Genomic DNA, 17,283 nt, shown 5'->3' with positions numbered 1-17,283 from the left:
TAGACTTAACATCACATAGATGACAATTTCAATAAAACATTTTTTGAATGACAATTAAGTGAGTGTATAATTTTAACAACATTTTCCTTTTTTAGTTATCTGCACCTCTAAAACGTGTAAACATAACATTTCGTAACTTATTTCAACATCTCAAGATTTATGTGAAGTTGTGCACCTGTTTTTAAATGACATCAAAGTTGCGCAACGTGACTTGGGCGCAATCTTATGAATAAAATTGATTGATCATAGATTAAAAACCAAAAGTCATTTTGCATTGATACTTGGTGAAAATTTAATTCATATCAAGGGCAAACTTTCTATGGAGTAAAAATGGCGTGTTCCTAACAAAGTTACACATGCACGTGCATTTAAAGTTTTAAATTGTGCAAAATTAATTTCTAACCAATTTTCTATAAATTTCAGGAAAATTTTGTACATTTCGAAATTTTCGATTTGTTTTGCATTGCGCGCACGCACACTTGCGTACAGCTCGTACATAGCATAGAAAGTCAGTTTTTGCAATTGATTTTTGTTCTTCATACCTTCTGTGATAAATTTCATTAATTTTTATGAATTTGACTTGCATGCATGTGCATGTTAAAGTTTAAAAACAGTACACTTAAAAATTGCTATTTAATAAACATTTATGTAAAAATATTCTTATTTTAAATCTATTATTGCGCTTCAGGAAGACTGATGAACCACTATTTTTTAACTTATTTTGAAAGCTAATGAGTTGTAGATATGAATACATGTAACATTGTTGCTTGACAAGTAGTCTGACGTCGTCATATGGCCATTCACATTTTTTTTTAATGAATTTTGCATCTTGCTTGTTCGTATTCCATTTTCTCCCAGTTAAAAAAATTCTCTAGGATAATTAATTATCTTTCGCATGAGTTACAACTATTTTAATTTGGGATACGGATTCATGTAAACATTTTGCCAATTGGATGTTGTGACATCATCATGTGGCCAGTTGTTGAATAAAAAAAGTCGAATTTTCAGATTTTGCGTCATAGTTCATCACATTTAAAACAGCGCGCATCTCAATTCTATGTATCAGAATTTTTTCAACATTTTAATATGTTGTTGCTAAACAATTATCTTCCAAAATTGTTATCTTCAATTATTGTTTGATTTTGATGATGTCATCATGTTAAAAATTTGATTAAAAGTGGGTCCAGTAATTTCAACTACACTACACTGTATGTATAGTATGTATACAGTATTATACTGTATATACTATAAGGCACAAACTAGACAGAATTTAGCACCAACAACATATTATCTGGTCCTAATTGTGCGTTTTCTAGTGTACATCCACAAGGTGTTGTTGTGCAGATAATTTGTCAAAGTTTAAATCTAGTTTCAAAATTATTATTCATATTATTATCATTATTTTTTTTTTAAATTAATAATATTTATAAGTAATATTTTGAATTGAATGGGAATTGTTCCGTGGTTGTTCATGACCGTGTTGGTTATTTTTAGTATCATTTACTTACTGATAACTCGACTCTTCGGTGATTGGACAATTAATATTCAACTCTCCTGTGATTGGTGACTCTGCAATTGCATAAATTACAGTGTTACTACATTTCGCGCGGGAATCATCTGGTGCGTAGTGTGTGAGAAAAATCCCTAGCCTAGGCCTAGAAAGTGAGTAAGTACGTAAAAACATACACTACTGTAAATTAGAGAAGACAGTAATAATTAATATCATTAGATATGCATGTTAATTGTTTTGGTAAATCATTCAATTATTACTTTAAAAAACACGACTCTTTCTTTGAACCCTGCCTGCCCCTACTCCTGGCTGGGCCCTACTACTACTACTACTACTAGGGCCTAGGCCTAGGCTAGTAGGCCTAACTAGCCTAAAGACTTAGGCCTAGGCTATTAGTAGGCTAGTACTCGTATCGTAGCTACATGATCCAGGCTATCCTAGCTAGTAAAATATCAAATAGTATGCATGGCTTTTATTAAGTTTTATTTTTAACCTGATGATAGGCTAGGTCTAGGCTAGTATTAGTAAATTAGCACCTATCAGCACAAATATAGTGTAGCCTGAGCTATAATAAATATTTTTGCAGGCCTAGACTGATTAATGCACTAGGATGGTGGCCTGTCAGTCGAGGTCACTACTAGTACTACTGCCTTTTCTACCAGACCAAGATCTGGGATCAGGAAAATTGTATTTTAATTTTTTTTCTGCAATAAAATTGTCACTGCGCAATGATTAGGACTAGGTCGATCATCTTTACTGACCATTTAAGATTTTTTTAGTAGCCTAATCTATTGATTTTTACAGCATGTGATGACACAATGCTGGTTTTCTAATGGAAGTATCCTTAGCCACAGTACCTGCCTGGCCCTGGGTACGGTAGTTAGTAATTAGCAGTAGGCAGTCAGTTTCTTCTGAGCATTCAAATTTGACAGGCTCAAAAGATATGACAATTGACACGCCTATTAATTATTTTAAAGTATGGTCATTCTGTCAAACATCTATATATAAATTATGGTTAATTCTGACATAGGCGAATACAATGGAGAATCTCTGCCTTGGATATCTACCTGATCTATCTCAGATGTACCACAAAACGTAGAATGATAACATTATAGTGTTCAGTATTACGCTATTGTTCCATTTTATGACAAATTTTAGCATTTCCTTTCGAAATGTGTGGATATCACAAGGTAATTTTCACACACTCGCGCTGTTCAACTGGCTTCCATGTCCCGTGACTTCCCGCAAAATTGCAGTTGGTGGCGACATTCAATATTTTTATTCGTCGATATGTCTAGAAAATACAAATACATGGCAAAATGAATAACTCTTAATATAATTTGTATTATGAAATATTGGGGCTGAAATGGCAGGCTTTTACTTTACGTTCTAATTACAATTTGATTTTAGTTAGTAATAGTTTATTTATTTATTGAAGGTCTTTACTTTTACGTAAATTACAATGTGATTTTAGTGATTCAATTAATCGTGAACTAATGCAATATTAATTTGTTTTAGATATTCAACTAATCGTTTATGATTAAAGGCATTTACTTTATGTGAACTACAATTTGTTTTTAGTAATTTAACTTATTAAGGCCTTTACTTTTATGTGAACTACAATGTGATTTTAGTGATTCAACTGAATCGTGAACTACAATTTATTTGTTTTAGATATTCAACTAATCGTTTATGATTAAAGGCATTTACTTTATGTGAACTACAATTTGTTTTTATTTAGTAATTTAACTTTTATTGAAGGCCTTTACTTTTACGTGAACTATAATGTGATTTTAGTGATTCAACTGAATTGTTTTAGATATTCAACTAATTAATTATAAAAGCCTTTACTTTACGTGAAATACAATTTGTTTTAGTAATTGAACTAATTAGGTGCGATTTAGTTACTATAGGAGTCATATGGGTGTCACCCGAGCCTCAATTTCCAGAGGCATTGGTCCATTCGGGTACACTCACTAGAGAGTGCGCAAGCGAACCCTCTAGTTCTTTAAATTTTCTTAGCTCTTATGGTGAGGGCTGCAGTGTACTCTATTTTTCAAAATTTTCTTAGGTCAACCCCAGGGTGAGGGGGTTGATCATGCGGTTAGTTCCTCATTTACAATTTTCGCACCTCCCTAGACAGCAACCAGGCTACACTTCTGCAGTATTTACAAAATGCATGTATTTTAAAATGTGAGGCCTATATGACTTCAACTTATGAGTCATTCTATATTATAATCACTTGACAAAGTTCATGTTTTAAGCACAATGCAGTCAAGTTGTGAACAAAATTTGCTTTTTATCACTGTTGGTACGTAGTAATAAAGTAAACTATCTAACTATCATGATTTATAATAGTTTAGATACTTTTTCGTGGTATCTAAACTATTATCAATGAATTGATTAGTGTCATGTCAACAAACAGTTGATATTTGACATTTTCACGTTGAGTTAAAAAGGCGGAGCTCCAAGAGTGTATGCATCACCGCACTGCTACCTTTATGCCGTTTTATGAATGATGAGGCCTAGGGTTTGTGCAGGGACTATTTTTATGGACGCAATTATTTAGCTAATAAAATGTATTTTATTTGCAGCCTTGTTGAATGAATATTTAAAAGTATGTGCTCCTGAATACATAATAAAGTTACATGTTTACAACACCTTAAGGCTTTCCTCACCGCAATGTGGTTTACCTTTTGTTGTATGCTTTGACACAACTGAACTATTACATTTTTTTTTTTAGGTTTTGGAGCATGTCCGAGTTTAAGTAAGTATACATACTATACTGTGAGTTCTATTTGAAATGTTACTTCTATGTCAAGAAAACTGCCTTACATCTGCTTACTGGACATTTCTGTAAACTGAAAACAATAAATACTGTATTTATTGAAAATTTAAGTAAATAATTTCTCAGTTCTCATGAATTGTTATAAAACCAATCCATAATATCAGCTTAGATCTTGTTGACTAATATGTAAATAGGAGTACAACATAACATTAAGGTTTATCCAATATTTCTGTTATACTGGACTGTTTTACATGATATTGTCCTTTCAAATTCAAGACTATTGACCAAGAACATTTTCTACAATTTATCAGATTTCTGAGAACAAAATGTTCAAAGGTAATTTTTCATTGCAACCCTCTATTTTTCCCTCATTGTTAAATTCATAGTTTATACTAATTTTACTTACATTTGTATTAAAATTTTGAATTTCTGTGTAGTGTTCTGAACTTTTTCTAGCAAGATCTAATCATTTTGACATTTGGTAATACCTAAATGTAAACTTTTTATTTGTAAATACAAAATAATGAATGTTTGTGTGTTAAATGGATAAAAACCCCTTTACTGTACTAGTTTTTGGATATGCACTTGTTTTTTTGTTTTTTAACATCAACATGTGCCTTGTAACATACTGTACCCTGCTCTATGCTGCTGTCTACTCTTTCAAAATTTAATTTCACAAAAATTGGATTCTCAACCAAAATCAGAATATTCATCCAAAATTCTTTCCAAATTGCATTTAGTTAGGTAGTTTAGTCTAGCCCAAGAGTCTCCAGTTGACTGCTATTTACACTGTTTTACTAATTTATCATTTCAGATAATTGTTTTCTTCTTTTTAAAGTCTTTTTTTAAATGTACTAATTACCATTATTTTATGTTAAATTTAAAAGTTTGTATAATGGACTAACAAATTGTTGTACAACCAGGAAAATTCAGAGGTCATACTGTAGGCCTATTATAGACCTAACGTACACATTTGGCCAACGAAATTAAATCAATTTGGTTGGTCAAATCCATAGTATTTACTGTATTATTTGTTGTTTTACAGTTTTTTATTACATGCTTAATTATATCCTCGCCCTCATAGTCAACTTTCCCAAAATTCCAGAAGCGCAATTGTTTGAAAATGGTATCACATTACAATATTAGTACAAGATATCGCATTGTCAATTACCAATGTCATATTCAATAACCATTTGACTACTTTGATTAAAAATTAAAACAAAATTGCATCTATTTTATATTGGGATTTGATCAATTACTTTCATGATAAAAGTTTATTTTAAAAAGTACGGAAAAAAATAGGCATATTATTTAAGTTGAGATATTTTGTTCCTCAAGACATATACTAATTATAATCTGCAAATAATTTATTAATCCGTTATTCCTTAGCATTGACAGATAGCACATAATTGTTCTCACTTAAAATAAATCTGCTAATACTATACACTACATATTTAAGTTTGTACAATAAACCAGTGTTAGGACTAATACTTTCATTAACTGTTTAGTATGCACTTTCCATGTAAGTTTTATTTATTTAAAACAACACCAACTTCTATGGTAAGTGATTTGTAAAGACACTGTAGAAATACATAAACATGTTAAATACATATTTATAATGTACTACAGTTGCTTGTGATGGTTTTTTTTTATTTTGACAGAAATGATAATGAGATTGATGCTCTTAGTGAGCAGCAATCAGTTCCACCAAGAGAGTTGCCTGATAAGGTGCTAGCTGACCAGATACGGTAAGTTTTACAGATTGAACTTTGAAACAGTTTCTGAGAGTGAATCTTAAGTATTTCATATTTAAATCTTTAAATCTTAATTAAGTCATACTCATCATAAGATTTTGATTTATTATCCACTTTTAGGGGTTACAATAGTTTATTGAAGGTAAAAAATTAAAGCTATAAAGTTTGTATTTGCTTGTTGGTATAGTACTACAGTAGTTGTTAATTGCATTTTAACTGTATTTTTGTATTACTTAAAAAGGAATGTTTGTTATACTGTATTGTTTTTGCCTTTTCATAACTTACTCACTTAAGCATCCAATTAGTACAAAAACATAATTGAATGGAAAATTAAGAGTTACACATTTCCTGTCTCACCAAAGGGATACCTACATACTGGCCTTTGCCCTGACTTCCTGGCGGCATGACTATTTTAATCTTGTAAACCCGAGTTTACTTTAATTTATTTTATTGCATTTTTCTTATTTGTAATTTGTCAAATAGTTAATTTTGTTGTTTGGTGCTAGTGGATGTACTGTATATCTTTAGGTAACACGGTTTAGACTAAGGATTTTTTTTTACCCTTTTAACCCTTTTTTATTCATTTGTTATAGCAATGAGCAGGATGCTGATACTGGTTTTAATGAATCTGAAGCAGCAAGTGTGGCATGTTCTGAACAACAAAATGTTCAAGGTAATCATTTATAATAGCGTTTTCATAAAAAAGAATTGTTTTTATTTATATTATTCAGAGTTCTAAACCATCACATGATAATGATAATCTTGTACATACATTATTTTCAGTTGTTATTTATAACAACAAATATTGGTTGTATTTTATATGTTTATTTTTACTGTTAAACATTGTAATGTTAATTTTAACTATTTTATACTTTTTTAATTCAGAAAAAAAGGAAAATGCTGATGCTTCAGACATTAAGGAGAAGTAAGTTTTGGTTAAATTGTTTGAGTCATTGGTGGTACAAACCTTTGCATATTTTACTTAAATTTCTCCATTTTCTTTTTTACAAAGGTATGATGATGATGACGGATTGTCTGATGAATCAAAAGAAGACTCTGAGGAGTCACCAATATCACCAGATTTTCAACAAACTTCAGTTGAAGATTCTGGACAGTTCACAATGGAATTTTCAAACAACGAAGTAGAAAACCAATATTGGATTCAGTGTTTTATGTTAATGTTGACTATGTTTACTATGTAAGATTTATCTTTGTTAGATTCTAAATATTTAAATTAATTCAAAAGATTGCAACACATACACATAACCCAAATTATGATAAATGTAAAAAAAATGTTTTAGCCACAGAGACTCAAGATTCTACCATGAAGATATGAAATTGTCATTTTTTTTTTTTTTAAGATTCGGATTTCCAGAGCAAAGAACGGTTGCTGAAACAAAGAAAATGGAAATTTCTGGATGTACAGGTATGTATTAATTATTTTATATTAATTTCATAAGGTCTTATATGGGTTCTCTTTTTAACTATTTTGTTCACATTATACTATTACATTTTGTTAAAATAATTATAGTACATTGTCCTATATTAAATGTTAAACCTTAATGTAAATGGTAAGTGGCCTTTTGACCTATACCTGCCATAGAAAACAACATTTCTCTCTTCTGGCATGAAAATTTGGTCTGTGTTTTCTATATAAACTGTAACTTGAGCAAACCCCAACAATTATCATGCTGTGTATTTTATTTGTATTTGAAGTAAATAAATAGATGAAATTTGCCTTGCACTAAAAAAGAAACATTTGTTCATGCTGTACACTAAAAACAAATAACTCCATCGGTATGAAAATGACAAAGGACTTACTGTTGTTAACTGTTACCTAAACATGAATTTAAGATATCTATAACATAAATTTATAAGTAGATTAGAAAAAGGTCAGGAATTACATATTTCCATACCATATGTAGTTTGAAAACTGTTTTGGAAACCGTGTATGACAGTATATGTGAAACTGTTACCCTTACATTATTATAGGTGTTCGATGCAGTCCAGAGTTTCTGGATGAATTTGAACCTTTATCAGCTGGTATGCAACAAATGTGTGAAGAAGACAAGAAAGTTGTCACCAAACAGCGGCCACCTAAGAAGAAGAACAACAACAACATAAGGATACGGAAAACATCAAAAAGGAAAAGAAAACCTCATAGCAGGCATTCCTCAGGTGTGAAGTTGTTTTTTTTTTTATTGATGCATGATAGCTTTTTTCAATTGTTTTTTTAATTTTTGCATTTGTTCTTTTTGCCAACTCGTAAATCAATGCTATTTTTCTTTTTAGGGCCGACGCCATTTGAAAATCCTTTTAGAATTCCTATTCAAGAGGTAAATAACAATTTATATCTAAAGCACTTAAAAAGGCATTAGGCCATGTGTGGAGTGGATCTTTCTAAAAATTCAAATTTTTTAAAGTAATTAAACACTTTATATAATGTATGATATATTTTTATTTATTTCATTCAAAATTATGTTTATATAGTAAATATAAATCACTGCTCAGACAATATATCTTAAAAATGTAAACATTTATTTACAGACTGTCCATCAACAATGTGGACCACAGCCTATTGAAAGTCCACAAGCGTACGGCATTCAAGAGGTAAAAACATTTCTTAATTTATTTTTGGAAAAAAAAATAAAGCCTTGTCGACCAGAAACTGACAAATGTATTAATATAAATTATATACTATTCAAATTATGGAATTAGTCTAATATAGTAAAATAAATGACTACCCTGGTATAATAGATGTCTTGAAAGTGTAATCAATTATTTATCTGCTGTTTGGAAGAATAAAAATTGCTTATTGTTGAAAATAATGATGAAAATTAAAGTAATGATATGATATAATAATGATATAAATATATGAAATTAACTATGAAATTAACTATGAAATTATTTTCACAGACTGGCCTGCACAATCCTCGTGGAGGGGGTAGGGTAGAGCCTATCGAAGAAGACCCACCTTATGGTATACAAGAGGTACAGTACTATATAAACATTTATTATTTATAAGAGAGAGTTTGTTTATATGTTTGTTCGCATACTACACGCATCCATACACGTGGGGTATTGCATTAAGAAAAAACCTACATTTGCCGGTAAAAATGGCGTCTGAAATTAACAATTTTCACCACATCAAATTACATTTTAAATGGTTCTTTGCTAGTTGTTTTGTTGATACAATTTTAAATTAAACAAACAATTTATTTTCTTTTTATTTTCAGGAGAACTTTGATGCTGATGCTGAGTCAGAGTTTTCCTCTTAAATTGTGACTTCAAAAGTACAGCTCATCGAGTATGGTGCCATCACTCTGCCTTCCACTTCCACAGAAAGTGACCGAGCAGTTAAAGATGTATTGTCACTTTGACTAATTCCAAAAAAATATTTAAAAAAAAGATTTTGAAAAAAGTATCATAATAGTTATTAACTTTCACCACAAATTAGTTTTAAAAAAAATCATTTAACTGAAATACAGATGTTTTTTTGTTCAAAAAAACAACTTTTCAAGACGAAATGTAATCAAACTAATTTACCTGTTAATTACGTAAACTTGTTTTTTGGCTCTTTTTTTTTTGGACTTAAAGTCAATAACTTTAATATTACTTTGATATGGCAAATTTAAATTTAGAATATTTTGACTTTTTTGATTTTTTGTGTTTCAAGGGACAATACATCTTTAAAACAGTCCTTCCTGTTAAACTTCTGTTATTCTTTCCCTTGTGAAGTACAGTAAATCATTCTTTAATATAAATTATAATTAAGTAGTGATTATAAATGTTTGTAAATACATGAATGCTGCTTAGAACTGTTGATGCAATTTGAATTAGATTTTAAACATAATATTGTGTGTGCAAGTTATAATTGTTTATTAATATTATACAGTCAACTCTCCTGAAACTGCACTTCCTATAATTCTTTCAAATCTCAAATTCTTTACTACTAAATATTTAAAATGTTATTTAAAATGAAGTACTGTAATAAAAATAGACTCGCAATTTGGACATTTCAATGGTTTTAGGAGAGTTGTACTGTATGTCCTTAAAATATTTATTATTTAGTTGTTTAGCAGAATTTCTAATGTACTGTATATTATTAATGTCAAAACTCACATACTGGAACTGATCTCAAATAACAATGAGTAACCAAGTTATTTTATCATCAATATGTACAGTACAAAATAATATATTAACTTTAGTCATAATTTTGTGCAAAATGTCTGTTTTTGTCAATGTGTTGTTAAGACAAACTAACTCATCCATCTTAAAAACTACATTCATCTTTGACACAGGCCTAGGTAAAATAATGCACACATGCACAATAGACACAAGACTTCTTTTAAAGTTGACTACTCTTTTATTAGTATACTTAGTACACACACATAATATGCTATATTTATAATTCACCAACACTTTATTTACCATATTAGTAATCTACAAAAGTAACACACAATTAAAATATTCAACTTAGCCATAAGATCCAAGTACATAATTGTAATAAGCAATTGATTATAAAAATACAAAATAATTGACCAGTACTTGTTATCAAAGAATATAAACATATCCGACTTGACAAATAAAAAAAAAAATCATTTATAAATCATTTAAAATAATTTAGTATCAATGTATTCAAACTAAACCTTCAAACTCTTTTTGTCATGACCTTTATTTAATTTATATATAATATATACAAATGTATTTTTTTCTTTTCGTTTATGGGTCTTGCGTGACAAGAAACGTCTTCTTGCAAGACCCTCTATTAATGGTATTGTTATTATAAATCTGCCAACTACATGATGATGGGAAGAGAAAGCAAATGTTGCCATAAATATTCTAAACTGTCCAGTTTACTTCTGGAGTAAACATTGCAAATGTGTATACAATTATATATATGAATTATTTAAGTTAATTATTTAATCTTATTTGTTCTCCATTGGCAAGAATTCATAATCTTTTTCAAAATATACCATAAAAATATACCATAAAAATATACACAACATATTGTAAAATTTAATATTCATTCAAAAAAATATCCCTTAAATATAGTGTTTTTCATGAAATATATTTAAATATAATATTAATATTATGATTATATAATCTTACAATGGAAGAAACACTTATATACCAACTTTGATCTTTGACAATGTACTGTTCATAAGTCGCCCTTTACACATAATTACATTTACAATACACTTAATTACTAATTTGTTTGAATATTATACTCATTATCACACACACACACAACTTAACTGATCTTGGTGCAAACATCTTATATGGAAAAGATTGATTGGTATTCTATCTAAAGAGTGCTTTACCATTAAATTCTTTGCCTTCATTTACTATACCTCCACTTTAAGGGGTCCCTGACGCAAGAGGGCCGGCATAAGGCACAACATAGTGTACACTATGGTAAGTATAATTGGGTGACACTTTAGTATCCTGGGGGTGCTGATGGAGCTGTAGGCTGTGTTCCCTGAGAAGGGTAAGGTGGTGCTGATTGCTGACCTGGGTATGACCCACCAGGGCCCATGGGGTAACCCTGTTGTGCAGGCTGTTGACCTGGGTAACCCTGTTGTGCAGGCTGCTGACCTGGGTAACCCTGTTGTGCAGGCTGTTGCTGCGGTGGAGGGACGGGATTAGGTTTGATACCATGCTTTTTCATCCAAGATAGGAATTGGTATGGCACCTCTGCTAACACTTCTTTTGCTAGCCTAGCCTGACTTAACATCACATTTGTGCTAGATCCAATACCGCCAACGAAATCTCGTAACGGTACAAACTGAAATTGAAAAGATAACATGATAATAAGGTTAGTAGTAGTTGAAATGCCACACTGTGTGGAAAACAACTACTTACTTTGACATAATCACTACCGCTTAATCAACAATAAAGTAAGTATTCAAACCTGCACAATATCACGTTCTGCTGACTTGCCTCGGTAGGAAAGCATTTGCTTATCTCCATCCAGCACTTCCATAGCTATGAAAATATAAGTAGTGTACTTCATTTCAAATTTACATTTTTCAAGGTTTGAACTTTGCTTGATTAGGAGGTTTTACAACCATATACTATACTTTCATTTGATTAAAAACAATAGTACTAGTGAATTCCTCAAACCTGAGAATTCTTTCTTTTATATTGACTTTAAGTAAGTGATTATTTACACTCTTTTTGAGACAGACCAAACATCAAGCCTACACTTAGATCCAGGTCTACAGACTTGAATGAGGATCATAGAGGCAGACTACAGTTAAGTATTCTGGTGAGTACTTATGTACAGTATTAATAACTTACCATCAAACTCAGCAGGACCAACTCCAATGATGATGATAGACAATGGCAAACTACTGGCCTATATAAAATTGATTTTAATCATAATTTTGTTACAAATATAACACAAGCTTTGTTAGTGTAATGTTATGAATTTATAATATTTTGGGTTCCTGAGAATTACCGATTCAAATCACTTTAGGGAAAGCTTGCCAAAAAATGGGAAGCATCGCCTCACTTGCCGGTTGTTAATATATGCCCAAATATGGTAGTGATGTGCCCAAATATGGTAGTGATATGACATGTCCATATATGGGCACATCACATTTTTTTGTCACATAAAGTTTGATAGTGTAGACAGAGCTTAAGCCATTGCTTACATTCACAATAGCTGACTTGGTGAAGTCCATGTCAGAGATGACACCGTCCGTTATGATTAATAAGATGAAATAATTGGAACCATCTGGATACGCTTCAGCGAACCTGAAAGAAATATATAAAGCATTATTCAAAATAGATTTATATAGAAAGAAACCTTATGACGCCCCGGGACTTGAACCCGGACTCTTCTGCTTGATATGCAGGCACCCTACAATTAGACCACTATTTTTTTTTAATAGGGTTATTAAAACTTATGCACCTTAAAATTAGACCACTGTTACTTTTTTTAATAGGGTTAGTAAAACTTCTACAAGTATGTTTTTATACCTTGCAACGTGATTAATTACTGGTGAAAAGTTGGTTGGTCCGTGCAGCTGTATGTGTGACAAGCTGTTCTTGTACGCCCCCATTATGCCTCCTATACCGGCACAAAACGGATTCTGCTCATTGAAATTCTAAAGCAAGTTTGGACATTTAGTATCAGTGAGTAATACATCAACATTTTGAGAAATACAATCACTTCAAACAAATTTAATAAAGTTACTTTATTTAGCAATTTACTCACAACAGCAAACTCATGCGAGACGCGTCCATCAGGTGGGATTTTAGCGCCAAACCCCAAGACCGGAAATAGTTTGTCCGAATCATAGTCCTGCACTATCTGACCTACAGCTAATATGGCTTGTTCATACGCATTCTGTCGGTTGTGACCTATGTGGTGTAGGGAATTGGGTTGCTGAGGAGCTCCTATAAACAATTACAAGGGTCAAGGGTTAGGAATGTTAATTTACTAACACATTATAAAATCAAACACAAGAGTCATGCAGTGCATAAAGTACTGTAGTAAAATTAAACCTGTACCGTTTGATGCAGTAAAGTCAATGGCCACAGTGAAATTAACCTGCGTTCCTCCTGTGATGTAATCCAGGAATGTAACCTCTGTCTCCACTTGGCACTTTAGTAATGATATCATACCAGACGATTTGTAACTCTTTTTCTTAGCTTTCAGTTTTTGGTTGATGAGCTGAAAGAAGAGAAGCAACTTAAAATGTTATCTGAACGTGAGCTGTTGAATGAAACTACCAAAATGCACTTTGACCGAAAAAATTGTGTAAAGCTCTGTCTACACTATTATACTTTATGTGGCAACAAAAAATGTGATGTGCCCATACAGTATATGGACATGTCGATGATATATATATATACCATATTTGGGCACATCACACACAGTTTGATAGTGTAGACAGCTCTGAAGTCATTTAAAGCTATATGTCATGGGTTTTTATCTTTTATGGGTTGCCAAAAAAGTGTTTTTACCTGGTAAGTATTATCTTGTGGAGTGCCTTCACGCAGACATCTCATGTTGGTTTTAAACTCTCCAATAAAATCATGACTAATAAAAAGAATACATTCCACATTCAAATATATTAATAGATACACCTTCTACACCATTACACGATTCTTAATTCTATTTTAAAACTCGTATCATACTACCTTCCGTCACTGTCCCAATCCCAGCATTCCACTTTAATGGTACGGTCATAGTCTCCGTTACACAGCGATGTGACAGGAATTGAAAACTCCTTCCAATTAGGATCTAGTGTGTTCTTGACGTACTCAGTTTTATGGGCTATCGTAAAGCTACAAATAAAATAACAAGAAAAATAAAGCCGATCCAATTTTTGTGAGTAACTATTACCGTATTTGACATTAAAATGGCATATTCAACAAAAAACTGTTCAAAAATTATTTTTCTGGGGTACAATATATCTTTAAATAGTACAATAATATATAATAATTTAAGTCAAATTTTAATCGTAAAAACAATCATAAATTGTAATAAAATTACCTTTCATCTTCATTACAACGATAAAACACCAAATATGGATCAGATTTACCAAAAAAGTCTTTTTTATCCAATTTTTTACCTTGAAATTTTAGAGTTGCTTTATCCTAAAATGAAAAAAAAAATGGCAAGTAAAAAAAATTATTCTTTATTAAATAAAAAAATGTTTTAGCTGTGTATAACAATTGACCTCTGACCTTGCACGAACTAAGTTCTTCACATGACAGGAGAATGGAACCACATTTTTTGTTTCCTTCGCTAAATAAATAATAAACACTGCTTTAGTATGTGTTATTAATCATCATTTCCATTAGTGTTTTTAAAAAACTTTCTTTATTCACTAAAAACATAACTAAAACAACATTAATGTTAACTCACTACAGGGCTATCTGAATCCGGTTTCCAGTTGACCCAATAATCTGCCCTATGGTACACTGAGCGGCCCCAAGAAAATCCTTAAAAAAACAGGGAAAAATAATAGTAAGATATTAGAATTGTGTGTATTATTTATTTATATATTTAATAAATATATGTGTAATTATTGGGATTGTAGTTATATATCAATCAATCATCATATTATTTCATCATGTTAGTCTAAACTTATCTGAGTGTGTTAATTGTTGTTTTTTCTTTCCTTTACTCACTGGAAGTTACCTATCATACCAGTATCCTAATTTACATATAATTTACATATAGGTGTTTCTCACTGCCTCTCCATTGTTCTACTTTCTGTTGTTCTGTTCATTTACTATTCAGTCTTGTGCTAATGAACACACCTTGTTACTAGCTCTGAGTCTTGGATATTCTTGTTCTTATTTATTGGATATATTGTGAAGAAGAACAGAATTTGAGGCAAGTAATTTCACTACTTTATTACTTACATGTTGATTTAGCTTTGCACTGGCTGAGTCTATGTCATAGCTGTTAGTAAAGAAGTGAATATAATGGTTATTTTATACAGTTCTTGACCATTTCTATCTGTAACATGGAATTACAGCTTCCTATGAATTGTCTCTTTTCTTGTAATTAGCTGTTTATATAACAATTATATTTCCCAGGCTTATTCTGACAATTTATTATTATTTTTTTCATTTCTACTTATTTTGATTGGTTCATCATTATTTTATTTGGTGTATTAAAGGCGTTACATTGTGATTATTCAGTCTTGAAGATAAAAATTTAAAAAATTAAATTAAAAAAACAGAATCTTAATAGTGCCTCATATTTGTGTTAGCATTAGCTACTGTAAATCTTATAGTTAAAATTGCCAAATATTTTACTCTCAATACTGTACAACTAAGCCTAAAAACAGGATTTGTTTGCTGTTTTGATGAATGAGGGTACGGTGGCTGGCGAGGGTACGGTGGCTGGCGAGGGTACGGTGGCTGGCGATGGTACGGTGGCTGTCTGGCGAGGGTACAGTGGCTGGCGAGGGTACGGTGGCTGGCGAGGGTACGGTGGCTGGCGAGGGTACGGTGGCTGGCGAGGGTACGGTGGCTGGCGAGTGTTTGGTTTGGAGTAGTAACTTACATTTCAAATTTCAGCTTCTGACTTTCCTCAAAGTAGTAATCTAATACAAATTTTTTTACAAAATTTGGATTCAAATTATTTTGGATGACTTCTGTTCTTTCAAACTGAAACAAAATAAAATTTAACTTAATCTCACAAAACAATTCTTTTTATTTTTTGATTTTAGTGTTTGATCCAGAGTTTTTGTCAACTTTACCTCAGCAAATTTATCGGTACCCAACTGAGCAGTATACAGAACACAAACTATTAAAAAGTAATAAAATAGTTATTTGTTAATGTAGAAAAATAGGGAGTACAATTGAATATTAAACATAGTAGTTTCGTCTTGGGAAAAATATTAAAGGCCTTTATAAAATATGTATGTATATTTAGTAATATTTTTGTATTTAATTCAGGAAAAATGACATTTTTTTACACTATTATTATAATTTATTAATTATGAATATATTTATCATACATACTTGGATCAGACTTTGACATGACATCTTTATCAACGAGATTACTGAAAGAAAATTTAAAAAATAAAATGTAATAGCAATTAAGCTGCTACGGTTGACCTAAAATGGCCAAGGCCTTGGAAGTCCTAATAAATGTTTTATTATATCAGTGGGCCAGGTTGAACAACAATGACAATCATAGACATATAGATTATCAGGTAGGGGAAAAATGGCAAAATCAGTACTGTGGTCATGTTACAAAAATAGGATTCCCAAAAATACAAATACAAAAAAAACAATATAGATCATCTGATAAAAATCCTAGGAAGTAGGAAACCTGTTGCCATTTTCCCCTGACTGTTATGACATGGTCAACTGCTGGAGAGGGTAAAAAAGGGTGGTGGTTCACTGGTTACCTACCGACATGAAACTGTGATCTCCACCTTTGTGACAGGATTAGCTGTTGCCGATCCAGGCTGGAAACCTCCTACATTGGCCATGTTTTTTAAAGAAACCTTTAAATCTGAAATTTATAAATATATTTGACGACAATCAGAATATTAATTATATTATTATTGTTACATCTGGATCAAAACACGGATTTCCCTGCTTGTTGATTAAAAACTAAACACGCCTACCTTTGTAACCTTTAACCTTTAGATCAATCCATTATTGTCAAAGTCTACGATCTATCCAATCAGATTTTAGTATCGATATACCACCCCTGTTAAAAAGTCGACTATACTTATTTGACCTAC

General features: G+C 31.3%; 3 protein-coding genes across 4 annotated transcripts in view; 2 read left to right on the top strand and 1 right to left on the bottom strand.

The window, feature by feature from the left end:
- The window catches only part of LOC144855852 (alpha-aminoadipic semialdehyde synthase, mitochondrial-like), a 52,945-nt gene extending 40,326 nt beyond the window's left edge, over window positions 1-12,619 (top strand). Inside the window, exon 24 of the transcript XR_013614870.1 lies at window positions 12,604-12,619. The gene's annotated coding sequence lies outside the window, so the exon portion shown is untranslated. The remainder of the gene's footprint in view (window positions 1-12,603) is intronic.
- LOC144856061 (uncharacterized) lies at window positions 7,149-9,538 on the top strand. The gene is made up of 7 exons (XM_078714036.1): window positions 7,149-7,250; window positions 7,414-7,478; window positions 8,045-8,230; window positions 8,345-8,388; window positions 8,600-8,662; window positions 8,969-9,043; window positions 9,289-9,538. Exons 1-7 carry the CDS (start codon window positions 7,174-7,176, stop codon window positions 9,328-9,330), a joined length of 552 nt encoding a protein of 183 aa, XP_078570162.1. The 5' UTR covers window positions 7,149-7,173; the 3' UTR covers window positions 9,331-9,538.
- Window positions 10,428-17,161, bottom strand: LOC144855853 (copine-8-like). 2 transcript variants are annotated; one of them, XM_078713799.1, is made up of 17 exons: window positions 16,946-17,161; window positions 16,550-16,590; window positions 16,285-16,331; window positions 16,089-16,192; window positions 15,440-15,479; window positions 14,937-15,013; window positions 14,756-14,816; window positions 14,562-14,665; window positions 14,207-14,353; window positions 14,030-14,105; window positions 13,574-13,736; window positions 13,278-13,459; window positions 13,040-13,167; window positions 12,712-12,814; window positions 12,356-12,413; window positions 11,967-12,040; window positions 10,428-11,840 (listed from the first exon to the last, which is right to left on the bottom strand). In XM_078713799.1, exons 1-17 carry the CDS (start codon window positions 17,023-17,025, stop codon window positions 11,493-11,495), a joined length of 1,833 nt encoding a protein of 610 aa, XP_078569925.1. In that variant the 5' UTR covers window positions 17,026-17,161; the 3' UTR covers window positions 10,428-11,492. The 2 variants fall into 2 exon arrangements, with proteins under 2 accessions (XP_078569925.1, XP_078569926.1); XM_078713800.1 differs by having other exon boundaries at window positions 16,969-17,152.
- Window positions 17,162-17,283: the final 122 nt, after the last annotated feature.

The sequence above is a fragment of the Antedon bifida genome, chromosome 11, assembly GCF_963402885.1.
Source record: "Antedon bifida chromosome 11, ecAntBifi1.1, whole genome shotgun sequence".
In the NCBI taxonomy this organism is placed as follows: Eukaryota; Metazoa; Echinodermata; class Crinoidea; order Comatulida; family Antedonidae; genus Antedon; species Antedon bifida.
The sequence above is the reverse complement of the archived record's forward strand: the minus strand, read 5'-3'. Positions and strand labels throughout refer to the sequence as shown.

Bases quoted from the DNA above. Each gene is read 5' to 3' on its own strand.
- LOC144856061 (XM_078714036.1), top strand. From the start codon at position 7,174: ATGGAATTTTCAAACAACGAAGTAGAAAACCAATATTGGATTCAGTGT. The intron at 8,231-8,344 runs GTGTGAAGTTGT...TTTTCTTTTTAG, and splicing joins TCATAGCAGGCATTCCTCAG to GGCCGACGCCATTTGAAAAT. The intron at 8,663-8,968 runs GTAAAAACATTT...TTATTTTCACAG, and splicing joins AAGCGTACGGCATTCAAGAG to ACTGGCCTGCACAATCCTCG.
- LOC144855853 (XM_078713799.1), bottom strand. From the start codon at position 17,025: ATGGCCAATGTAGGAGGTTTCCAGCCTGGATCGGCAACAGCTAATCCT. The intron at 16,193-16,284 runs GTAAAGTTGACA...ATTTTGTTTCAG, and splicing joins GTACCGATAAATTTGCTGAG to TTTGAAAGAACAGAAGTCAT. The intron at 12,041-12,355 runs GTAAGTTATTAA...ATATTTTCATAG, and splicing joins TGGTCCTGCTGAGTTTGATG to CTATGGAAGTGCTGGATGGA.